Raw genomic sequence first — 26,697 nt, 5'->3', positions numbered from 1 at the left:
CGAGATGGATTGGCCAGGTGGCATCATTGATGGACTCAAGTGTGGCAGCGGTACTGAGGTTGGCCCAGGATCGGACATTGTTTCGTTCTGCTGTGCATGAGGTCGCTATGAGTCGGTTCCGACTCGATGGCACCTGACAACAACAACAACATAGGCAATCAAACTGACAAACAGTAACAGTAAAGCACAGGTACTTCTAAGGAGCACAGTAAAAGTAGAGAAATAATATGGGTAAAGATAATGAGAATGGTTACCATGTGAAGAACGTAACCAATGGCACTGATCTGTACGTGTAGAAATTGTTGAATGAGTGCATGTTCCATTGTGCATGTTTTCACACACAAACACTAAAGATGTCGCTTTGGTAGCGGAAATACACCTAGCCCAAGGCATGGTATTTTCAAAAGCCTCACATTCATGGGAAAGCCAGCCAACGAAAAAGGAAGACTGAAGAACTGCTGCATCTGAAATGCAGTGTTGGTAAAAAAACACTGAATATACAATGAACTGACAGAAGAACAAACAAAATGCTCCTTATAACTGAGAATGGTGATTTCATCGGGCTTACTTTAGACACATTATCAGAACTAATTCTGGGGAAAGAACATCATCTTTGGTAAATCAGAAGGTCAGCAAAAAGAGAGAGGCGTTCAATAAGATGGATTGAAACTGACTTCCACAATAGGCTCAAACTTGATTGTCAGGATGGTGTGAGTCTAAGCAACATTTTGTTCTGCTCTCCATAAGGGAGCTGTAAAGTCCAAGTCAACTTGATGGCACCTAACAACAACAACAAATTCATCAGTCTTCAGATGAAGCCCTTCAAAAATCAGAGGAGTTTTGGGATTCAGTATTTTTCAGATTTAGAAAGGTAAAACAGTATATATATATATATATATATATATCACAAGGTCTGGTGCTGGTTGCAACCAACAGTCCCACACACTGAAATTTCTGCAGCAAAAGGTATGAATAATCATACCAAATGGGAAAAATAAAGACTATATATATAAATAACCTTATGACAGTTCAGCTGAGGCTTTTTGCCCTGAAGGAGTTACAAAAGTAATCCACAAAGCTCTGAAAACCTGAACTGCAAGTAAGTGACTGCGGACCTATATAAAACTCCTGCTGAAAAATGAGTCTTGCCTCTTAATATCAATCCTGCAATGACAGGCTCCTATCAGGATATGCACCAGACTGCTAGCTGCAAGGTCAGCAGTTCAAACCCACCAGCCACTACTTGGACACACTATGCAATATCAATATGAGTTGGAACCAACTTGATGGTACTTAACACCATCACCCTGGTGTTCAGGAGCCCTAGTGGCTTGGTCGTTCCATGCTCAAATGCTAACCGAAAGGTTGGCAGTCCAAACTCACCAGCCACTACAATAAAAGATGTGGTCATCTGTTTCTGTAGTGATTATAGCCTTAGAAACCCTAATGGGCAGTTCTACTCTGTCCTATAGGATCACCGAGTCAGGATTGACTCAAAGGCAAAGGATAGTACCCTGGTGGCACAATGGCTAGGCTGCTCCTGACAGTCTAAGTTCAAACCCACTCAGCAGCTCTGCAGGAGAGACCTAACAATCTGCTTCCATAATGAGTACAAGCAAGAAAACTCTACTGGGCAATTCTTCTTTGTCACACGGGTTTGCTGTAAGTGGAATCGACTTGATGGCACCTACTACCACCACCAGCACCTTCTAATTTTAATGAAATAAGAACTAAGAACTGCAGGTATACGAGGTACAGTTGTTTATCTGGCAATGAGACAGAAGGGCTAAGGGCAAGACAGAGGCTTTTCTCTCAGAGGGAAGAGCACTGAAAATAATGAAGGGCTTATTTCCTCCAGACCAAAAGGGAAAGTACTGATAAGTCATGGGATCAATCACAGAAAAACAAAGAAGGTCCTTTCCTATATGGTTAGGTTAGCAGTGTGCATTTCAAAGTAAAATCATCTTAAACTACAAGTATACACAATAATATGGATACCTCTCACAAAGTTGAGTGAAAGAAATCAGACACAAAAGAAGTATATCTTCTCCATCCTCAGGGGGCTGTTGGCACTTCTATCTGGGAGGCCAACAACTGAGATAAGTGCTACAAATCAAGTCAGAGAGGTGCTATAAACCATCAAGTCAATTCCAACTCACAGTACACAAGGTTTCCAAGACTGTAACATCTTCACAGGAGCAGACAGGCTTATCTGTCTTCCACGGAGCATCTGGTAGGCTTAAACAATTGACCTTATGGTTAATAGCCAAGTGATTATCCCACAGAACTAGTAGAACTCCTTAGGGAGCAGTACTGTGGTACTGTAGAACAATCACAGTGAATTAAGTGTTAAGTGGTAAGCTGCTAAATGCAAGGTCAACAATTCAAATCTACCAGCAGCTCCATGGGAGACAGATAAACAGAACAGTTCTTTAAACTATTTAAAATTTTTTTTTTTACTCAAAGGATTCAATAATCAAAGTAATCCTTGTTTGGAATGTGTACAATACAGATTATGCCACTCTACATAAATGTCATTTTGCTGTTGTTGTTGTTGTTAAGTACCATGGAGTCGTTTCCAACTCAGTGATCCTGCACAGAGTTTCCAAGGCTGTAAATCTTTACGGGAGCAGAATTCCTCTAATCTTTCACCAGCAGAACCACTGGTAGTTTCAAACTACTGACCTTGAGGTTGGCAGCCCAACTCGTAACCACTACGCAACCAGAGTTCCTTATAAATTTCATATGACATGATAAATATTAAGAATATTTACAATAGTCTACTCTTATCATGATGATAACTAAAGATGCTTGGAAACAATTAGCCCAATAGACTAATGAATCCCGGGAACATCAGGCTCCACAACTTTAAGACCAGCTTACTGGCCCGGTAGAGACTGAAGGGTGGAACCCTAAGACTATGGTCCTTGGTCATCCCAGCAGTTCTAGAACTGAGGCTCAATTTTCACCCAAGCAATACACAGGCATATAAGGCAGACAACAACATAGTGAGGTATGTACACTATATAATGGTTAACCACTGGAGATCAAAAGGAAAGCATTTACCTAAGGACAAAATTCAGAAGGGTGAGAAATAAAGGTGGAAGAAACACAGGGAGGAAGTGGGATAAATTATGTTACATTGAGGGGATAATAATAATTGAAATGAAACAAGGTATACAATTTGCTGAACATAAAACTGATGATGTGCTCTATAACCTTCACTCAATTCACAATAAAAAGTTTTGTTGTTTTGTTGTTGTTGTTTTTTTTAAGTCTATTTCTAGCAAATATCTGGTAAAGTTATTATTGTTGTAAAGTGCTCATAGTAACTCCATATAGGGTTTCAGAGGTGGGTCTGAACCACCGACCTTGTGGTTATATTACAATGCCACACTAAGATTCCTGGTATATAGAGAGTCAGCAAAAATATAGGAATCCCTTTATGAGATGAATCAACAGAACAGCCACAGGGACTCAAATATACTGAAGATAGTAAAGAAAGGAGACGTCTTATTCTCTTATATCATGAACTGGAGCCAACTCAACAGCAACTAACATTCTTAGTAATATTTGGAAAATCTATCATATGAGAATAAAAATAAAATGTCCCTTAATGTTTCAGTATTTAATGTTATTAATTCATTAACTATATAAACATATAACATAAGAAGTACAAAGGGGCATCACAAAGTTAATGGAAAAATTCCATTATCGGAGAACAAACAGGATGGCAGAGAAGGTAGAAGTGCAGGGAGGAGCTCTGTCAGCAAAAACACAGAATACCAGACCTAGCAGGCTCAGGGGAAGGTGTCAGAACTCTGAACCACATATAAAGGAATATTTAGAAGTTGGAAAGCTTACAGCCAGAGGAATTTGTAGCAGAAGCAAAAACTCCACTGCTTCCTAATTCAAGACACTCAGCTGCTCCCAGAGCCACCATCTTGGGAAAGACCAACTGGGGAAAGGATCAGAGCAGCCACAGACACCTGAGAAAACTGCAGAGATAAAGGTGTGGAAACTCTTTTTTTTTTTTTTTTTGTATCTGTTCACTGGTCTCCCGCTGTTTGTGCACCTCCATTCTGGTGACTAAAGGGAGTGTCTGAGAGAGTGTGTCGGGGACCCGCCTCAACATTGGGGTTCAGTTCACGAGGAGAGGATACCTGACGGCGATTCATATATATCCAGAATACACAAAAGGAGACAACGGAGACAAAGAGAGAGACAAAGAGGCACCCCAAAGCCAGGGTGGATACATCACTGATAGGCAAGCTTGGGACTATAGGCATCGTGCCTCTGCAGGCAGCAACTCACTGCCCTGCAATCTTTACCACATGCCTTCCAGCCAGTAATGCTCACCTGGGGAGGCCAGGGCCTCTGCTTTATTCAAGGGAGGAGCTTCACACCAAGCTGGGAGGGACTTAGGCAAGGTACAGCTAACATCAGTACTTTTCCAGACATTCAGGTAACTTTACATTGTGCTTTGCTGGTTCGAATCCCAGGCCAGCAACTTGGATTCTCAGGCCCAATTAACATATCTATAGCCCCTGAGCATAGTTGGGGGAAGGTGAGAGATAAAGACAAAAGCTTGGGCGGAGTCCTGCTGCTTTGGCTTCCTGAGCCAGGTCTGCAGGAGGACTCCAGACGCCCAGGTGAATGGGCTGCACCTGGAAAAGGATTAGGGAGGATGGGTTCTTTGTCTAAGGAACAAAGAGCTGTGAAATAGCTAAGACATTTTTAGTTAATCCTTTGGAGAAAGACTTAACCTTGCAACCTTCAGTCTCGGCTTTAGGAAAATACCACATTTATCTGTGGATTGTCAAAGGCTCCAGTGTATTAATTTAATATATATACCTGAATATTAATATGAAAGCAATTTGCCATTAACTGCCAGTGGCCTCATTTGTTACACTCGGCCCTAGAGGGCCTCGAACCTCTGACTAGTCTTACACCGTCTGCAACAAGAGTGCACACTACCCCCCCCCTTAAGGTTCTACTATGCATGCGCACAGATCTCCTCAAAATTTAAAGTGACTGTTTCCACTTAAAACCAATGACAGTCGGCCCTGAACTGTTTATCACTAGGAAAAAGGCCTGAAGGGGGATTGTGGAGCGTGGCAGGCAGACTAAAAAGGAAATAGGCTGAAAATTAAATCCTGAGTTACATCACAATGATCAACAGTGGCATCTTGAAATTTCTCAGGAAGAAGAGCTAAACGGGAAGCCGATCTCCTGATAACATCTACTGGGAGGCAATCAGAAAGAATAAAAAATACCAAAATACATACCCATCTAAGTATTAAGGCCACAGATAACTCCTGAAAATGCCCCAAAGCCAGAAACAGATGACCGTATCAGCACATGTCCAGAAACGAGATAAAGTGACTGAGGCAAATGAGCTGGAAGTAAACATACACTCCATACTGGAAGATGGGCAGGCTTTGGAAATGCCTGAGAAGGAATTCAGAAAAGTGATTATTTTAAAAAAATCTGAAGAAGGCATAAGATTCATGTTGAACATGAAAAGGAATAACTTAAGAATCATTGGCATTCTAGAGCAGTAAGAATCACACAAGACCACAGAGGCGATAGCTGAAAAGCTTTTGGAAGAAAATTTCCCTGACATCCTGAAAAGCGAAAAGATAAGCATACAAGAAGCTCAACAAACCCCAGAGAGGGCAGACCCTAAAAGAAAATCACCAAGACATATAATAATCAAACTCTCCAAAATCAAAGATAAGGACAGAATCCTGAGAGCAGCTAGGGAAAAGAAAAGTGTAACATATCGAGGCAAGCAAAGCAGATTAAGCTCAGATCTCTCAACAGAAACCACGCAGGCAAGTGGAGACATAATATACAACCCTCAAAAGAATAAAACTGCCAACCAAGAATCCTCTACCCAGCAAAGCTGTCATTGGTGTAATCAAAACATTCCAGGATAAACAGAAGCTAAGAGATTTTGCCAAAGTCAACCCTGCTATGAAAAACATCCTAAAGGGAGTTCTGTGGACTGAGAACCAACAAGAACAGACAACAACCAGAGAACAATGTATGTGGCAGCATCACCCATAACTCAATCAACAAATGGAAGTGTCAAGAACAGAATAAAATACTAAGAACAGAGGATCTGGGAGGTCAGTCTATGATTAAAACAGTTACAGTGTGAAAGATGGTAAACACAGAGGAACAGAGATCCAGGTGGTGAGAAAATCAGGTAGATTACAGGATTAAAGAGACTTTCTTAAATGGAGGGAAGAGTTAATGGAATATAAGGTAACCGTTATAGTGGGGTGGGGTGGGGGGTTTAGTTAGGGTGTTGGGGAGGGCAATACAAGAAGGGGGAGGAGACGAAGAACAAGGGGAACACTGAGACAGGTTTGCACGGCCTAAGTGGGACAGAGGTAAATAGTGATGCATGCCCAATCTTGGAATAACAGGGCTCTGTGATACAGGAAGCTAGGCATAGTTTGAAGAGGGGAAATCATACTAAAATGCTTGACTGTCTTAGGAATACTGGTTTCCCTTGCCCATTATTGTAAAATAGACACTTGAGTGGGATAGAAAGGAATGTTGGGAAGCATGATTACTGAAAAATTTTAAGCCCGTCTTCAGCCTATAACTGATTAGAATACTTAAAAGGGGTTCTGGAACTTGCCCAGTGAAATATGCTTTCGATTGTGTGGACATGACAAGCTATGAACAAATTGCTGAGAATGAGCACTTAATTTTGCTCATGAGAAACCTGTACATCGACTAAGAGGCAGTTATATTCGAACACAAGGGAACGATGAATGGTTTAAAATTAGGAAAGGTGTACGCCAGGGTTGTACTTTTTCACCATACTTAATTCAACCTGCATGCAGAGCAAATAATCCAAGAAGCTCAATTATATGAAGGAAATCATGGCATCAAAATTGGAGGAAGACTCATTAACAACCTGTGATATGCAGATGATACAACCTTGCCTGTTTTAAAATACTTTCTGATGAAGATCAAAGATCTAAGCCTTTGGTATGGATTACACTTCAATGTAAAGTAAACAAAAATCCTCACCACTGGACCAATACACAACACCCATATAAATGGAGAAAAGAATGAAGTTGTCAAAGACTTCATTTTGCTTAGATCAACCATCAACACTCATGGAAGTAGCAGTCAAGAAATCAAATGGCGTATTGCATTAGGCAAATCTACTGCACAAGACCTCTTTAAAATGTTCAACAGCAAAGATGTCAATTTGAAAATTAAGATGTGCCTGACCCAAGCCATGGTATTTTCAATAACTTCTCATGCATGGGAAAATTGGACAGTGAATATGGAAGACCGGAGCAAATTGATGCATTTGAATTATGATGTTGGAGGAGAGCATTAAAAGTACGATGGACTGCCAAAAGAAAGAATTAATCTGTGTTGGAAGAAGTACAGACGTAATGCTCCTTGCAAGCCAGGATGGCCAGACATTGTCTCTCACACTTAGCACATATTGTCAGAAGGCACAAGTCACTGGAAAAAGATACTATGTTTTGGTAAAGTGAAGGGTTGGAAAAAAAAGACTAAGACCCCCATCAAGATGGATTGGTACAGTGGCAGCCAAGGTGGCGAAGCAACGATTGTGAAGTTGGCCCAGGACCAGGCAGTGTTTTGTTCTACTGTGCATAGGATCATTATGAGTTGGCACTAACTATATTGCACCTAACAACATACTCATACGCTGTTGTTGATGTCAACCAACAATTCTTCTGGTCTTCAGTCATATATGTTGTTGTTGTTGTTGTTAACAACATCAAGTTGGTTCCAACCCATAGCAACCCTGAACAGGGTTTCCAAGGCTGTAAATCTTTACGGGAGCAGAAATCCTCATCTTTCTCCCGCAGATCAGCTGGTAGTTTTGAACTGCTGACCTTGCGGTTCGCAGCCTGATTCATAACCACTACGCTACCAGAGCTCCTCAGTCATATATGTTGTTGTTGTTGTTGTTAAGTAAATGCCATGGAGTCAGTTCTGACTCATAGCAACCCTGCCGAGGCTGTAAATCTTTACGGGAGCAGAACGCCTCATCTTTCTCCCGCGGAACCGCTGGTAGTTTTGAACTGCTGACCTTGCAGTTCACAGCCCGATTCATAACCACTACGCTACCAAAGCACCTTCAGGCATATATATGTTTCTAAATGCATCAAATCTGTTGAGATGGTTTCTTACTTCAGATGGGATATTCTCAAGGTCATAATTTGACTCTGGTTTTTGTTGCTGTTTTAAATACCATGGAGTCGGTTCCGACTCATAGTAAATCTGTACAGGGTTTCTGAGGCTGTAAATCTTTACGGCAGCAGAAAGCCTCATCTTTCTCCCATGGAATGGCTGGTAGTTTCGAACTGCTGGTTCTTTTAATTTTCTTCAGCTTCACCCTGAGCAGTAACTGATAGTCTGTTCCACAGTCTGCCCCAGCCTTGTTTTGGCTGATGATACTGAGCTTCTCCATTGTCTCTTCCCACATACGCAGTCAATTTGATTCCTGTGTATTCCACATATATTATTGCCTTATATGTTATTGGAAAAGTTATTTGTATTGGTCTCAAAAAATTCTATCATGATCTCCCAGCATCGTTTCCATCACCAAGGCCATTATTTTCCAACTATGGATCTTTCCTCTTTGTTTACAATTTTCACATTCCAATCATCTGTAATTATCTATGCATCTTGATTACATGTTTTATCAATTTCTAATTGAAAAAGTAGAAATCTTCAATTTCATCATATCTGGCTTTAGTGGTTGGTGCATAAATTTGAATAACAGTGGTATTAACTAGTCTTCCCTGTAGGCATATGGGTATTATCCTATCACAGATAGCATTGCCCTTCAAGATAGATCTTGAAATGCACTTTAAAAAAAACACACACAAATTTGATATTGAAATGAGTGAAGGTTTACACAAAGCAGATCATCAGTTTTATATTAAATCATACACTTTGCTTCATTACAATGATTGCAATCCCCTTCCATACACACTCTATTCACTTTAACAACTGCATTCCTCCCTGTCTCCTGCTACCTTCATCTTTCCTCTGCTAGCCTCCCTCATGCATATTACCTGCCCTGTCACCAAGTGAACATGCATCTACCCTCTAGTATAATAATAATCTTTTTCCCTTTCCCACACCCCCATAACCATCATAAACTGTTTCTTTTATCAAGAAAACTTTTTAACTTTTTACAACATTGATCTCATACAACATTTATCGTTTTGTGATTTGACTAACTTCACTCAGCCTAATGTCTTCCAGGAGTCCCGGTGTGGTGCTATGGGTTAATGCGCCAGACTACAAAACTGTTTAAACTGAGTGGTCGGCAGTTCAAGCTCACGAACTGCTCCTCAGAAACCCTAGACACAGTCGCTATGGGTAGGAATCGACTCCACGGCACATTACAGCAACAATGTCCTCCATGTTCGCCCATGTTGTGAGGTTTGCAGATTCATCATCATTCTTTATCATTATGTAGTATTTCATTTTGTTTGTTTCAAAGCATGTTTAACCATTCTTCTGTTGAGGGGTATTTAAGCTGTCTCCATCTTTTTGATGTGTCTCCTATAGACAGTATATTGAAGTATCCTGTTTTCTGATAGATTATGCTCTCTCTGTCTTGACTGGTGTATTTAATCCATTTACATCCAACATAATTATTTATAGGTATGAAATGAGTGCTGTCATTTTGCAGTGAGTTTTTTGGTTGGTGCTGCTGGTTTCTTTGATCCACATAATTTTCTGCACCGAGTTCATTTTGATAGTGGGTTTTCATTTTCATTTCTGCTGTACTAATGTTTATTAAAGGAGCTCTGGTAACGTAGTGGTTACAAATTGGCAGTTTAAAACTACCAGCTGTTCCACGGGAGAAAGAGGAGGCTTTCTGCTCCCTTAAAGATTTAGCCTTGGAAACCCTCCCTGTACAGGGTCGCTATGAGTCAAAACCAACTCCACAGCACATAACAACGTTTATTAAATGGCCAATACCAGTTCATTTCAGATCATTACTGCCTAAGATATCGATGTTTATGCGTTCCATTTCATTTTTGACAACTTCCAATTTTCCCAGATTCATACTTTGTACATTCCATGTTATGATTTTCAGTGTATGTTTACAGGTGTTTCTCTTCATTTTTAGTTGTGCCACATTAGGAAATGAAAGTCCTGCGGGCTTTTCTCCCATGAGCTTTACTCCATTCGCATTATCACGGTCAACTCTACTTTGAGGAGGCAGCTCTTCCCCAGTCGCATTTTGAGTGTCTTCCATCTTGAGGGGCTCATTTTCTGGCACTATATCTGACAGTGTTTTTCTGCTATTCATAAGGTTTTCAGTGACTAAAGATTCGGAAGTAGTTCATCTCTCTTTCTTCCTAGTCTGTCTCTGCCTAGAAGCTTATCTGAAACCTGTCCACCATGGGTGACCCTGCTGGTTATTTAAAATACCAGTGGCATAGCTTTCAGAATCATATGGACTGAGCAAATCATCCGAGAAGCTGGGTTCTATGAAGAAAAACGTGGCATTAACAACCTTCGATATGCAGATGATACAACTTTGCTTGCTGAAAGTGAAGCGGACTTAAAACATTTACTGATGAAGATCAAAGAACACAGCCTTCAGTATGGATTACATCTCAATGTCAAGAAAACAAAAATCCTCACCACTGGACCAATAAACAACATTCTTATCAATGGAGAAAAGATTGAAGTTGTCAAGGACTTCATTCTTCTTGCATCAATTATCAACACTCAGGGAAACAGCAGTCAAGATATCAAACGACGTATTGCATTAAGCAAATCTGCTGCACAAGACCTTTTTAAAGTGCTAAAGAGCAAAGATGTCAGCTTGAGGATTAAGGTGCGCCTGACCCAAGCCATGGTATGCATGCGAAAGCTGGACAGTGAATAAGGAAGACCACAGAAGAATTGATGCCTCTGAGTTATGGTGTTGGAGGAGAATATTAAAGTGCCATGGGCTGACAAAAGAACCAATAGATCCGTTTTGAAAGAAGTGCAGCCAGAGTGCTCCTTAGAAGCCAAGATGACCAAACTTCGTCTCTCATACTTTGGACATATTGTCAGGAGGGAGCAGTCGCTGGAGAAGGATATCATGTTTGGTAAAGTGGAGGGTCAGAGGAAAAGAGGAAGACCCCCAACGAAATGGATTGGCCAAGTGGCAGCATCGATGGACTCAAGCGTGGCAACAATAGTGAGGTTGGCCCAGGATGGAGCAGTATTTCGTTCTGCTGTGCATAAGGTCACTATGGGTCGGTACCGACTCCATGGCACCTAACAACAACAATGTTTATTAAATATTTCTACTTTTCTTTTATTTTGATGTACATATGTATTAGTTTTCTTTAAACTGTAATTTGTTCATTTATCTCTTGTTTTAAACAGTCTGTTTTATCTTGAAATCTACTTAACCTCCTTTCCACTTGAAAGTTCTGTATCTATACTATTGCCTCTTTTTGGTTTGTAGTTGGCTTCATTATAAATCGATATCTCTGGTTTCCTATTTTCAGTCTTGCAGGTTTGTTTTACTTTAAATACTTCTACAACTGGATTGGACTCCTGGTGTGACAGTGTGGAATAATGCACTGGACCACAGGTCAGTTTGAACTGCAAGGTCAGCAGTTCAAATTCACCAGCTGGTTTTCAGGAAACCTATACAGGGTCACTATGAGGCAGAATGGACTCAACAGCACTTAACAACAACAATGTATCTGATACATTGTTGTATGTATGATAATCTCAGATTGTTGTCTACTGTTGTTGGTTCTCAGTCCAAAAAACACCCTTTAGCATTTTTTGTAAAGTTGGTTGGTCATAACAAATTTCTTTAATTTCTGCTCTTCAGGAAATATCCTAATTTCACCATTGATTTGAGGGACAGCTTTGCTGGGTATATGATTCTTGGTTGGCAATTTTTTCTTTCATGGTTTTGTATATGCCATCCCACTGTCTTCTTGCCTTCATAGTTTCTGTTAAGAAATCAGAGCTTATTCTTATTGGTTCTCCTTTGCAGGTAACTTTTTATTTTTCACGAATTGCTCTCAGGATTCTTTCCTTGTCTCTGGTTTAGGAAAGTTTAATTATGATATGTCTTGGTGATTTTCTTTTGAGATCTATCCTGGGTAGGGTTCATTCAGTTTCTCATATGCTTATCTTCTTGTCTTTCATGTTAGGAAAGTTTTCTTCCAACAATTCTTAAACAATTTTCTCTGTGCTTTTTATTGTCTATTTCTGCTCTGGAATTCCGATCACCCATTAAGTTGTTCCTCTTCATGGTGCCCCAAATAACTCTTGAGGCTTTATTTGGATTGTTTCATTCTTTTTTCTGATTATTCTAGCATACTAGTCTTGAGAGATTTACTTCAAACTTACCAATTTGGACTTCCACTGCTTTGAAGCTGATCTTTTGCCCTTTCAATGTATTGTCCATTTCTGAAAAGTTACGTTAATCTTTTGGATATCTAATTGCAGGTTTTATATTAATTCAAATTTTTCATTTATTTCTTGTCTTCCCAAAATCTTCTTAAGTTTTTCCTGTGTTTTCCTTGCTTTCCTCAATCTTTGTCATTCTTTTGTTGTTGTTGTTGTTGTTGTTACGTGCCATCAAGTCAGTTCTGACCCACAGTGATCCTGTACAGGGTTTCCAAGGGTGTAAATCTTTACAGGAGTAGAAAGCCTCATCTTTCTCCTGCGGAGCGGCTGGTACCAAAATGCCATTCTTTTGACTTCTTTTTCATTTAGTCTATTATCTTTCCTTCCTCAAAAATGTTTCCTTGGTCATTTGTTTCAGCCATTTTCTCTTGTTTCTTCATGTAAGCTAATATTATTTGTTGTCTCTAGAGCATTGTAAGGTTAGAGAGGGTGGTAGTGGTTACGTGCTGTGGAGTCGGTTCCAACTCATAGCGACCCTGTACAGAGTTTCTGAGACTGTAAATCTTTACGGGAGCAGAAAGCCTCATCTTTCTCCAGTGGAACAGCTAGTAGTTTCAAGCTGCTGACCCTGACTTTCGCAGCCCAATTCGTAACCACTTGTATTTAATTGATTGTATGTTAATGTGCTTTGGGGCTCTCACCAACTCTCTCCTGTAGGAGTTGTCAGAGCATAGAAGAGTGTATACTATTCTTGTTCTTTGTTTGTGCACCTCAGTTTAGGGTGGGTTTGGCTGGTATCTATTGTTGATCTGGTGGTACACGAACTGGTACTGAAGCTTGACCACTGGGTGAAGCTACAGAGAGTACAGTTGTGACTGGGCTATATAGGCACAGTTGCTACCTTCTCCTTTTCTGTGTGAAATCCACTCATACAGGCTACCTTGTGTTGCCAACGCTCACAAAAGTTCAAGTTGGTAGCGCCATGTCTAGTTAGTCATTCATCAGTCAGTCTCCCACTCTCAGCTTCCCTTTACTGCCTCTCCTCCAGTGAGCATTCAAATCATTTCTCTAATATTTCTTTTGAAGTTCAGGGTTCCAGAATACTCATCTGGGTCTGTTTCACTTGGTCTCTCGTATCTTTGTTGTAGAGGATTCAGGTAATGTGTCTGCCTAGCCTAGGTCACCACCATGCCAAAATCTAAATGCTTTTTTTTTGGACAATGAATGTGTTACCATTCCTCTTAAATTTCTCCTTTCCAGCACAGGAAACCATATGACTATCTGATTCAAAATGGTCAATACCAGTCAATTTCAACTCATTAATGTCTAGAATAAGGATCTCTGGTATTACAGTAGTTACAAATCAGGCTGCTAACCCCAGGGTCAGCAGTTTGAAATTACCAGCTGTTCCACAGGAGAAAGATGAGGCTTTCTGCTCCCGTAAAGATTTACAGCCTCAGAAACCCTTTGCATGGTCGCTATGAGTCAGAACCGACTCCACGGCACATAACAACAACAACAACGTCTAGGATATCAATTTTTCTGCATTCCAGTTTTTGACAATTTCCAATTTTCCTAGGATGATATTTCAATACATTCCACATATGTTGTTGTTGCTAAGTGCTGTCGAGTCCGTTCCAACTCACTGCAACGCTGTATAGGGTTTCCAAGGAACAGATGGTACTGGTATAATCACCGCATTACTGCCCAACTCTATCCCACCATTTGGACTAAGAGCTTATCAATAGTAGGGACCATATGAATCCTGGCACAAAACAATAGGTGCTCAATCAGTGTGCTCGCTGAGCATGTCTTTACATAGAAAGCTTAAAAATTGCTTGAAAAGCAGACAACAGATATTTGCTGTTGCTAAAAGTATCTATTTTCTCAACTCTGATCTTTAGTTGAGCATCACTCAGGAATCACAGACTGGTGTGCTCTATCATTTACTATCTCTAAGTCCCCTAACCTGCTTATCTCAGATCCTTAGACAAGGTAACTAGCCTCCACCTCAGTTTAAAAAGAAAAAGAAAACACTTTTACAATGTGGTTAACAACATTTGAACTAATATTTTAAAAAATGATAATAATAATTTACTTAATCTTAGTTTGCATTAATCACAAAAATCTTAACAATGTTATCATCAGGAATATGATTACAATGAAATTTCGATTGGAGCCAAATGTTTATCTGGGAAAGTTGAAAGTCAAAAAATTCAACAGCAGCTGGTTTTCAGCAGTAATGCTTGATTGCCCTTCCTCCAAAGTATTCCATACCAATTCCTTATTGCTCATCCATTTCCCTTGGCTCCTTTAATATTGCATGTGCCCTTTTGGGTCTCCACTCTCTGATCATATTTCTTCTGTCCTCTTCCATCACTGTCCTCTGTTGACACCTCGTGGTAGAAATTCCTTTGACTCAGTTCTCAGATTTTTCCTCTTTCGACTCACTCTCGTTTCAATTAGTACCTTCACGGAGGTGCCCCATGACCAGTCACGTCCAGATACAATATTTCAAACTCAATCCTCCTCATTTTAGGCATTATGATCACATATACAGCCTCCATTTTGCCAATCTTGTTCCTTTCCCCTCCGATTTATCTCTTATACAACACAGCAGTCCTCTCTTTGGGTTTCTCTTCCTTTGTCTGCCTCTTAAAGTATTTGGCAGTTACCTCTTTGGTATTTTTGTTCTACTTCAGTAGTTCTTAAGACTTTCTGGGATAATGGACCCCTGTGAACATCTATTGAACCTTACAAATTGTATACCAAAAAAAATGAGCATACAAAACGTCTACTGCAATTTCACCAAATCAATGACCCCAAATAATAATCTGTGTTCATCTACTCAAGACTTTAATTGTTGTTTACATAAATTTCTTTTCCAGCTTCACTTTTAGAAATTTCAAGATACCCTCAGGATATTGTCCAAATGGTCCACAGGCACCACAAACTAGCCCAAACCAGAAGTCATGATTTTTCTCTGACAAACCTGCTTTGCCTCCTGTATGTTTTCATTCTTTCTGATAATGGCATCACCATCCTCCAAGCTCCAAGTCTTGGAATCAGCTATACCCATACCTGGAGTCCTGTATGGCACTGTAGAATAAGCACTGGACTGCTATCCACAAGGTTGGCAGTTCAAACTCACCAGTCATTCTTTGGAAACCCTATACAGAGTGGCTATGAGTCAGAATTGACTCAATGGCACTTAACAATACCCAACCAAACACAGAAGCCAGTCTTGTTCATTCTCAGAAATCCCCCTCAAACTCAAATTTCATCTCTCTTGGCCTTTTACCCCTTGTTGTTGTTGTTGCTAAGTGCTGTTGAGTCGGTTCCAACTCATAGCGACACTGGATTTCCAAGGAGCTAAAACCACCGACCTTATGGTTCAAACCGACCTTGCAGTCCAGCGCATTAACCCACAGTGCCATCTTATTCTTGAGTCTATCCACACTTTTCACAGTGAAAGATTTTTCTGACATTGCTGATGAGAGCTGCTGTTATTGAAGTCTATCCCTATCATATTTCTGACTTCCATCTGCTACTTTCCACTGCCACTGTATTCTTGCATTCTAAATGGATTAACACACTAGACTGCTAACCATGACGTCTCAACTCTCTAACCCACATGCAGTCACCATAAGTCGGAACTGACTCAATGGCAACTGGTGGTGGTGGTGGTATATGGTTACAAGTTGGATATTGAAAATGGAGTCTGAAAAAGAAACAATGCATTCAAACTGTGGTGTTGGCAAAGAATACTGAATATACTGTTATGAATACATTAGTCTATTAGAAGAAATAGAACCTAAATATGTTTTTTATAAGCAAGGATGGTAAGACTCCGACTCCCTTACTTTAAATTTGTCATCAGGAAAGACCAATCACTGGAAAAGGACATCACATTTGGTAGAGGGTTGACAAAAACAAAGGAAACCCTCAGTGAGATAGAATGAAATTAATAACCATAGCAGGCTCAAACTATCAAGAATTGTGAAGATGACACAGGATGCAACCGTTTTGTTCTGTCAAACATAAAGTCATCGGAAGTAAGAACTAACACAACAACAACTAACAATAAATGGTTGTAATAGCCACTTCAGTTTCCCCCTCTATCATTTCCATCAGTGTTGATCCATCTTGAGGCCCTCCCCACCAAAAATTAAAATTAACCATGTGACATTGATGATGATGCTAGCAACTATACAAAATTAGTCAAATTCAGTTCTGCCTTCAGTCTTCTATAGCTTGACACTTAAGTATTTTTCCATGATTAGATTCCACTGCTCAAGCTGTCACATGCTCCTATTTTCTGCCTATCAAAATTACACCCACTACTCAAATCCCATTCTTCTTTTTATATACTCCACATAATTATTAGGAAAAGACTGCACAAAATAAGTACCATTGCTCATTAGCTGACTCAGCAAATGCCGAAACATACTAAATACCCCAAAAAACTTAAATCCTTCTGGAAACTAGATCATTATTCAAACATTAACATTTCAACTTAGAAATCCTCTACCAACCCAGTGTGGTTAATCAACATTTATTAAAATTCTAATAATGTATGGTGTAGAAGATTAGATTCTCGTAAGAGTATTTTATCAAACTGAATGTAAAAAGCTAGGACCCAGAATTCCAATTATAATTTTATTTGGATTGGGATCTCACACAGTAACCAGATTTAGTATTTTACGTGACTGATGACTTAGAAGGTCATACAGTACAAAGCAGTAACAGAAATACAAGGTGGCTTTAAAAAGTTTATGGAAAAATGAATTAAAAGGTAATGGAATTTTTCCACAAAACCCCCTCAATAGTTCCCAAATCTAAATCATATTCACTAATAAAATTTTATCAGATAGAAAAATAACTTTCAATAGGAATGTCTTCAACCTGAAGATTTTCTAGTCCATATTGTAGCTAAGTGAATTCTACAAAGAAAGGTCAAAAGATGTGGTAAGCAATTCTGAGCATCGCATGAAACACACTTGTCTAGCAACAAGTGCTAATGGCCAAGACACAGAAGTATGATGCTGTGGGCAGACTCCCTCTCCCACCCATTACAGGCTCCTATTTTCACATACTTTGGACATATCAGAAAGGACCAGTCCCTGGAGAAGGTCATCATGCTTGGTCATGTGAAAAAGAGGAAGACCCTCAACAAGATGGATTGACACACTGGCTGCAACAATGTGCTCAAATATTGGGAAGATTGTGAGGATGGCACAGAAATAGTGTACATAAGGTCAGTGAGTCAGAACAAACACAAAGGTACCTAAATAACATTTCTTTTTGGTCTGGCCTAATTTAATGTCTCTTTTGGCTGCTCCTAAGCCCTTGAATTCCTGTTCAATTTCACAATGACAATTCAAGATTCAATTAAAGTCTCTTAAGAAAGAATTTTTAGAAAGACAATTCTATAGAAGGAGTCCTGGTGTGGCTCTGTGGGTTAATGCACCAGACTGCAAAGTCAGCAGTTCAAGCTCACCAGCGCTCCTTGGAAACCCTATACAGGGTCACTATGGGTCGGAACCAACTCGACGCCCAACTCGACGGCACTTACCAACAACATCTTTAAAAAGATAAAAGTCTTTCTATCTAGCTAAATAACTTGGGAAGATAAGGTATTTCTAAAATTATAATCATTCAAATGCTGATAACAGTAAAATAGGCTAAAATCCTGAAATCGTTAATAGTACTATTTAAGACAGCAGGTTGTAACGGAAAGAGCTGCCACATTTGAAATTGGATCTGTCTGAATCTGAAGTCTGACACTTTACTTATCTGACCTTAGGAACATTCTCACCTGAAAGCAAGCTAACACACATACACATACACACAAAAAAAACCTGTGCAGTCATCCCAACTCATAGCAACGCTAGTAAATAGTAAAACTAGAACTGTCCCATAGATTTTACAAGGCTGTAATTTTATGTAGACTGCCAGATCTTTTAAGTAGACTGCCGGATCTTTCTCCAATGGAACATGTGATGGGTTCAAACAGCCTACCGTTCTGATTACTGCTGAGTGCTTAACTACAGCACCACTAAGGCTTCCATGAAAGATTATCAACACCTTCCTCCCAATCCTTCCCTAGAGGTTGTTGTTCTTATTAGCACAGTACTTGCCATGAAATGGCCAATAAATATTAACTTGGGTCCTTCATTCAACATAAAAACATACAAGATTTAGACGCAACGAAGTCTTCACTTCTCCCTCTTCAACATACCACACAACGAACAGATCAAGTTAATAAAAACAATACTGTGAGCCTCTCATTCCACAAACGTTTCTGCGGGATCTATATCGAGGCAGACTAACCACATGAGATTCTTGCAAGCATTCTATTGAAGCTGCAAGTGTGTTTGTGTGTGCCGTTGTTAAGTGCTGTTGAGTCGATTCCGACTCATAAAGACCTTGAATAGGAAGATTTCCAAGAAGTGGCTGGTGGATTTGAATCACCGACCTTGGGGTTAGCCGTTCAGTGCTTATCCTACAGTACCACACCAGGACTCACACTCTTTATTCATATATATAGAGATATATATAGATAGATATATAGATATACACACACACACACATAACGACCACTGATGTATTAACAGGGAATGACTCATTTTGTTAAAACGTCTTGATGAATTTATGCTGGTTAACAGCGCGCACTGGGGAATAAATGGAGAAACAATTTGTCAAACGAGGCCCAACTCCAAAAAGGCTCTTTTAACTAAAACAAAAAAGGGGAGGCGGGTTTCTCCGCCAAAACGCTCAGAGTATAATATGAAAATCCATTTTCAAACGTAAGAATTGAAAATACTCTCCCCTCCTCCCAATCTACGCCGAGCCAGGGAGGCCGTTTAGAAAACCTGCGCTGGTAGAGCAGACCATTAGCAAGCACCTCGGAAAATATTTCCTAAAGGCAATTCGCAGAAAAACTAAGGAGGTGGGGGGCTGTGGTTAATAATCAATTAGGTGGGTTTTCTGCACACAGGTCGAGGTGAACATCTTTCCAAACCCCGCCGGCTCCTCCGCCAAGTCAAGTCTCGGAAAGAATTCCCGGTTTTACCAAAGAATGTCAAAAAGAAAGTCAGGACGCCAGCCAATTGGCAAATTGGGGTGGATTGGGGGGGGGGCGGGTTTTTTAATACGGCGCCGGCTCCGGAGGTCCCAGCCTCCGACCCCCACTCCTCCGAAGTGAACGAGGGCCCGCCCGACGAGCGCGCCGAGTGCAGCCGGAGACCGCACCCGGGTCCGGGGTCAGGGTCGCGGTGGAGCCGGAGGCCTAGGGCGAGCGAGGCCGTGGCGGACACCGCAGCGGACCCAAGCGTTGGGCGGCCCGGTGCGGCCTGGCCGGCCGGAGACACAAACACTCACCACACCATGCCGTAGGCGCCCTCGCCGATGTACGAGAGATTGGTGTAGCGCGGACCCACGTCGAACACCTGCCCGCGGACCATCTCTGGGCCCGCGCCCGCCGCCGCCGCCGCCGCCATGTTGGCTGCCGGGCCGCCGACGCCTCCGCCGCGCTGTGATCGACGCTCCGCGGCCGCCGCTCGGCTCCCGCCGGGCCTCCCGGAGGGGCCGCCTGCTGCTAAGGCAGTCGCCGCCGCCGACTGTGAAAGAGGATGGAAGGCGGCCTCTGGAGCTAGCTGGAGGACCAACGGCGGATAAAACGCAAAGCCTGACTGACTGACGAGCGGGCGAAGGGCGGGACTCGCGCCGAAGAGGGCGTCAGGGCGGGGGGCCAGGCGGCGTGTGCTAGGATTGGCTCCCCCTGGTCAGGGGGCAGGGCGGAAGCGGCTGGCGGAAGCGGGCAGCTAAAGGCGGAGACTGCTGGAACTGTAGAGGCTTAGCGAAGCGGTCACGTGTGGTTGTGAGGGAGTTGCGCGTGAAAGGTGGCTTTTGAGACCCTCAGGGCTTGAGAGAGGATCTACAAATTGGAGGCTTAGGAGAGATGAGCAGGGGCAAAGAGTGCCTTGTAATGGGGTCCTGACAGAATCAGAGAACCACCCGGGATAGCGCCTGAGGCCCAAATAGGCGCCACACACGGACAGACATAGGCTTTGAGACCCTGCTGAAGCTGAAAGGCCTTACTGAGATGAAAAACAGACATTTACATACTAAAAAAGTGTGAAAATCATAAGTGATACCAAAAAGGCAGACTCTGAGAGGATCCAATCCAAGGTCTCTTCATTAAGTACAATCTCACCAACAGCCCCTTGGACTGCTATGAGTCAGAACCAACTCAACGGCACTTGCACAACAAACTCTGTTCCTAAAAGGAACCCTGGTAGCATAGTGGGGTATGAGTTGGGCTGCTAACTCAAAACTCAACGGTTCAAATCTACCAGTAGCTCAAGAGAAATATGAGGCTTTCCGCTCCAGTAAAGATTGTTGTTGTTGTTGTTAAGTGCCGTCGAGTCGGTTCCGACCCATAGCGACCCTGTACAGGGTTTCCGAGGGTGTAAATCTTTACGGGAGTAGAAAGCCTCATCTTTCTCCCGCGGAGCGGCTGGTAGTTTCAAACCGCTGACCTTAAGGTTCGCAGCCCGATTTGTAACCACAGCATCCAAAACCCTATACAGGGAGGCTATAAAGGCACAAAGTGGCTAGCTTACAAGTTTTCAAGACGTGTTTAAGGGGAGAGGGCTGGAAGAACAAGGTAGATGGGGGAACACTGAGTCAGGTTTGCATGGGCTAAATGGGACAGAGGTAAATAGTGATAAGCATGCTCAACCTTGGAACAACAGGGCTCTGTTGTTATGAGGCATAATCTGAAGAGGGGAAATAATGCTAAAATGCTTGACTTATGAATATTGGTTTCCCTTGCCTACTGTTGTGAAAAAGACACTTGAGTGGGATGGAAAGTAATGTTGGGAAACATGATTACAGAAAGCTGGTAAGCCCATCTTCAGGCTATAACTGATTGGAATATCTAAAAGGGTTGCTAGAACTTGCTCAGTGAAAGGGGCTTCTTGTGGAGTCTTTGCATTGTATAGGACCTTAGGTGGAATCCTGAACCCCACCCAGAACCTTCTGAGGTGGGACATTCCTACTAGAAGGTACAAGCAGACCCACTTGGAACAACTAGAATGACAGAAGAGCCATCTTCAAAGAAAGATCATCAGGAAAAACCTGAAACAAAAATGGCAATATGAGTAGCTACTATAAGTATGAGTAGCCATCAAGGCAAGCAATTGAGTCCCTTTAGGACAAACCCTCTCCAAGACTGAAACTCAAAGGGAACACATGAGCAGGCATGTGAGCTTGCTGGCAACCATGCTGTCTGTTGGTGACTGGAAAAGGGGGAAAGGCAACAATGAAGATATGGGCTGAGTTCAACCTGGAGATGAGAGACAGAAGAGAAAGGGCTGGTTGGTCCAAAGTGTGGTGAGACCTGAGAACATCTGAGCCCATAAATAAAGACATAGCCATGGAGGGCTAGAGCTGAGAGTGACATGTCCAGGTGATATGAAGTGAGGGGATATGCACAAGAATGCCCAAATTTGTAGATAGTACCTATGTGACCTAGCCTTGATGGCTTGATAATTAAAACACGACTAGAGTAAGATTTAAAACATTTTTTTGATAAAGGAAATGAGTGTAAGTTGCTATAATATGATGAACTTGACCTATACTTATGGATGTAGTAGCTCAAAATACCAATTAAGAGGGAAGGAGTCTTGGCATCAAGAATCAATCCTATCCCCTCTGTATACAGGGACCGGCAACTTAGACATTGACTACCTAAAATGAGGGGGCAAAAAAGGCACAAAGTGACTGGCTTACAAGTTTTCAAGATGGAGTTTAAGAGTGTTCAGGGGAAGGTAGAGTCCCCACTGATTAGTTTTTATCTTGTCTAGACAGGTCTGATGAAAAGAGATGGGAATAAGATTCTTAAGATTCAATAGTGAATAATTGTTATCATGACTAACTGTGATTGTCACAACTATAAAGGTAGAAGTTTTGTAACAAAAACGGGAGAGTAGCTAATCTTACAGACCAGAAACAGAGGACCCTAGGACTACTAAGAGAGAGGAGCACAAGTAGAGTGCAGGATCCCCCCCACCAAAAAAAAGAGGGATTTAGTTTCAGAGTATGTGCGTTGGGGAGGGGGTGGGGGTTGAATTCCCACTGATGAGTTTTCATGTTGTCTAGACAGATCTGCAAGGAGCTCTGGTAGCATAGTGGTTACGGATCGGGCTGCGAATCTTAAGGCCAACAGTTCGAAACTACCAGCGGCTCTGCGGGAGAAAGATGAGGCGTTCTGCTCCCGTAAAGATTTACAGCCTCAGAAACCCTGTACAGGGTCGCTATGGGTCGGAACCGACTCGATGGCACTTAACAACAACAACAACAACAACAGACAGATCTGCAAGAGGAGGGGTTAGGACACTTGTGATTCAAAAGTGAGTAATTGTTATCATGACAGATTGCGATTGTCATAACTGTAAAGGTAGAAGTTTTGTAACACAAAGGGGGGAGTAGTTCATCTTACATTACAGGAACAGAGGATCCCTAGGAACATCAAGAGAGAAGAGCATGAATGGAACTTGGAACCCTATCTAGAGAAGCAGTAACACTGGAGATGGAGGTAGAGATGAGGACATGGCGAGATAGAGCAGCTGAAGGCTCTAAACTCAAGGAAAGAGAAAGGCTGCATGCTGGCATCCAGGACGCAGGCTTGCAGAATGTGCTCTTTGGTTATTTAAGTGATTATATATTCCTGCATGTTTCTGTGTACATTTTGTGGACATTCTAGTCCCTAATAGAAGCAAATGCTGTTAACTGAGGATGCATGGAAGGCATTATCATTATTGCAATGAAACAAAATATGATAGGTTAATTGCAAAACCAATGTTCTCCCATGTAAACTCAATTCACAATAAAAATCTTTTTTTTTTTTTTTTTTTTTAAGTAAAATGACAGTTTCCTGGGGCTTCGGAAGGAACAAAATAATGAGCAGTGACTGCTTAATGAGTATGTGGTTTCTTTTAGAGGTAATGAAAATGTTCTGGGACTAGACGGTGATACAGCTTTATGACTATACTGAAAGCCACTGAATTGTACGCTTTGAATAATATCTCAATAAAGGTGTTATTTAAAAAAAACTTAAAAACATACAGGGTGGCTATGAGTCATAACCAACTTAACAGCACACAACCACCAACTACTATGTTCCTGGGTGTCCAGCCCTGGGGGGGAAAACTCACTTTGTAGAAGTTACATTCTAAACTGAGGAGGCATGCATTGTGGTGCAGTGAAGTACTTAATATGACTCTTCTAGCCATAGTCCTCCATTTTGTGATGTATTATAAATCCTAGCCTGTATGTCAGGACTTCTGGTGTGGCACTGTAGGATCAGCACTGGACTGTGAACCACAAGATTGGCAGTTCAAATCCACCAACCGCTTCTCAAAAACCCTATACGGGGTTGCTGTCAGTTGGAACCAACTCAACAGCACTTAACAACACCATATGTCAGTAGTTGTGCTATCTGAGAGTCAGATACCTGTTATGTTAATGAGGCTGGATTGGAGTGGGATGTATCTTGAGTCACTGCCTTATTAGAGAGTGTGGCTCATGTCACCATACTTAGTTTCCTTAGGGGTGTGGTCTGCATTCAATATATAGGAATGTTCTGGCAAAGTTCTTACTTTCACTTTGGATCCTGCATCTAGCTCATCTTTGTCTGACCTCTAGATTCTTGCAACTTGAGCCAGAGTCCTATCATCTGACCTGTGATTTGGATTTGTCAGTCTCTGCAGCCACATGGGCCCAGTTCTTCCCAGCTCAAAGGTGGTAGCCAATCCAGTTACTTTGACTGTGGGTCACTTTCCACAGTCTTAGTAGTAATGCAATCTCACAAATAAGCTCCTGAAAGGGTTCATGAAACCTCTTCCAAGTTTCCCATTCCAGGGCTTCAAACTATAATTTTTTCCTGTTCCAGTTGGTTGTTGTTCCATATTTTATGCATGCAGGTCTGATCTGATTTTACTGTGCTGGGCATGACTGATCTGATTCAAACCCATTTGAATCCCTGGTTAGGGAATACTGAATTGAGAAACCAAAGACAGACATTAAGACTCAAGAGACTAAGATTCATTTTGGTAGTTAGACATATACTTCATAGACAAAGGACACTCTAAAATATAAATTCAAAGATGACAATGCTAAAAGAAAAACATCAAGACAGATAAAATGAGATAGACACACTAAGGTCCCAAATAGTCACAAACACCAGAGGTTGAAAAATAAAAATTGAAATCCTGAAGCAGGTAGATGCCAAGAATAGCTAAGACAATGAGACAGAAGATAAGCCTGTGAGTCACTTCCCATACCATCTCTGGAAGAAGAATAAGGGCAGCAGACCCTGCACCTTGATTGTCCACCATGCAAACTTAAAACCATTAACAAAGATCATATCAACGTGTCAATCTCAAATTTTGAATAAACAAAAATACTTAAATCTTGTGGGGGAAAAAATCTTGGCATGCAACAAAAAGAATAACGTTATAAAGGCAAAATTTACTCCTTTGAAATGTATTCAGTCCATGAAACAGAGCCCAAATTTAGAAAAAATAAACCTAACTGTAATTTTAAAACTAGACAAAGCCCTATTTCTAGCACAACTCCTATCCCTAATCTAAAAAAATAAAAAAGGAACAAAATAATTAAATTCTTAAAGAGAGAAGAAATGGAGGTGAAAATATTGTGGAGATTCTAACTATAGGCATAACCTAAAAGAAGACCAAGTAAATCAATTAAAAGCAATAGGAAAATATATAATATGTAATATAACACATATTTAAGAAATAAAACTATAGATAATAGAATTTTTGCTAGATTACTTATTCATTGCAAATAACTTTTTTCAACAGCATAAGTAGTGAGTATGTACATAATCAGATCAAATACACAGAATCAAATCAACATCTGTGGGACGACATGATGGAGAAGTTCATCATTCAGAACTAGGCCAAGGGGTGAATATAGAACAAATCAATTGGTCATATTCAAGTTGAAACTAAAGAAAATTAAAACAAGTTCCAAAAGCCAAAGCGACACACAGAAAAATGACAGTAATCAATTCATACCAAAGAATAATTGCACTGGATGTAAATGAATTAAATGCTCTAGTCAAGAACCACACAATAGCAGAATGCATGCAGACAGCCTAATGCCAATCAACAGAAGAATGGTTAAACAAACTTTGGTGAATATGCGCAATGGAATACTATGCAACATTGAAGAAAAATGATTAATCTACAAAACACCTCAATAAAAAACATTATGTTGAATTAAATTATTCAATCACAAAATGACAAAATATTGTATGAGACCACTGTTATAAAAAGTTAAGGAGAGGTTGTTTTGTTTTGTTTTCTAAGTTTTTATTGTGAATTGAGTGGTAGTTTACATGGGAGAACATCGGTTTTATACTCATTATTTCATTGGAATGATTACAATCTCCTCCATGCATCATCATTCAACAGTATTTGCTTCTATTCCCTCTGATTTGTTTTTTGTTTGTTTGTTTTGGGGGGTGTACACAAAACCATGCAGGAATACATAATCATTTAAACAACCAAAGGGCATATTCTGCAAGCCTGCCTCCTGGCCACTAACACACAGCTTTTCTCTTTCCATGAGTCTAGAGTCATCAGCTGCTCTATCTCTCCATGTTATCATCTCTGCCTCCATCTCTTGTATCACTGCTTCTCTGAAGAGGGTCCTACATTCTGCTCATGCTCTTCTCCCTTGATGGTCCTATGACCCTATGGTCCTCAGTTTCTGGAATGTAAGATTAACTGCTCCCCCCTTTATTTTACAAAACCTTTACAATGTGACAGTCACAATTAGTCGTGATAACAATTTATTGTTGTTGTTGTTATGTGCCATGGAGTCGGTTCCGACTCATAGTGAAGGTGTACAGGGTTTCCGAGGCTGTAACTCTTTACAGGAGCAGAAAGCCTTATCTTTCTCCCGTGGAACAGCTGGTAGTTTCGAACTGCCGACCTTGAGGTTAGCAGCTCGATTCGTAATCACTATGCTACCAGAGCTCCTTATGATAGTAATTATTGTTTTTGTTAGGTGCCATCAAGTCGGTACTGACCCATAGTGACCTTATGCACAGCACAATGAAACACTGCCCGATCCTGGGCCAACCTCACTACTATTGCCACACATGAGTCCATAGATGCTGTCACTTGGCCGATCCATCTCGTTGAGGGTCTTCCTCTTTTTCTCTGACCCTTCACCTTACCAAACATGATATCCTTC

At 41.1% G+C, this 26,697-nt stretch overlaps 1 protein-coding gene across 3 annotated transcripts in view; it reads right to left on the bottom strand.

Moving 5' to 3' along the window:
• Window positions 1-26,697, bottom strand: part of MAPK1 (mitogen-activated protein kinase 1) — a 171,702-nt gene that overhangs the window by 144,891 nt on the left and 114 nt on the right. Inside the window, exon 2 of one of the 3 annotated variants that reach the window (XM_006877634.1) lies at window positions 19,789-20,051. In XM_006877634.1, coding sequence (XP_006877696.1) covers window positions 19,789-19,907 — 119 coding nt within the window. In that variant the 5' untranslated portion in view covers window positions 19,908-20,051. Of the gene's footprint in view, window positions 1-19,788; window positions 20,121-26,697 lie in introns of those variants that run through there. The other 2 variants (XM_006877635.1, XM_006877636.1) reach the window with 2 other exon arrangements.

This window comes from Chrysochloris asiatica, unplaced genomic scaffold (assembly GCF_000296735.1).
Source record: "Chrysochloris asiatica unplaced genomic scaffold, ChrAsi1.0 scaffold00545, whole genome shotgun sequence".
NCBI lineage: Eukaryota > Metazoa > Chordata > Mammalia > Afrosoricida > Chrysochloridae > Chrysochloris > Chrysochloris asiatica.
This window is presented reverse-complemented; position numbering and strand designations above follow the sequence as displayed.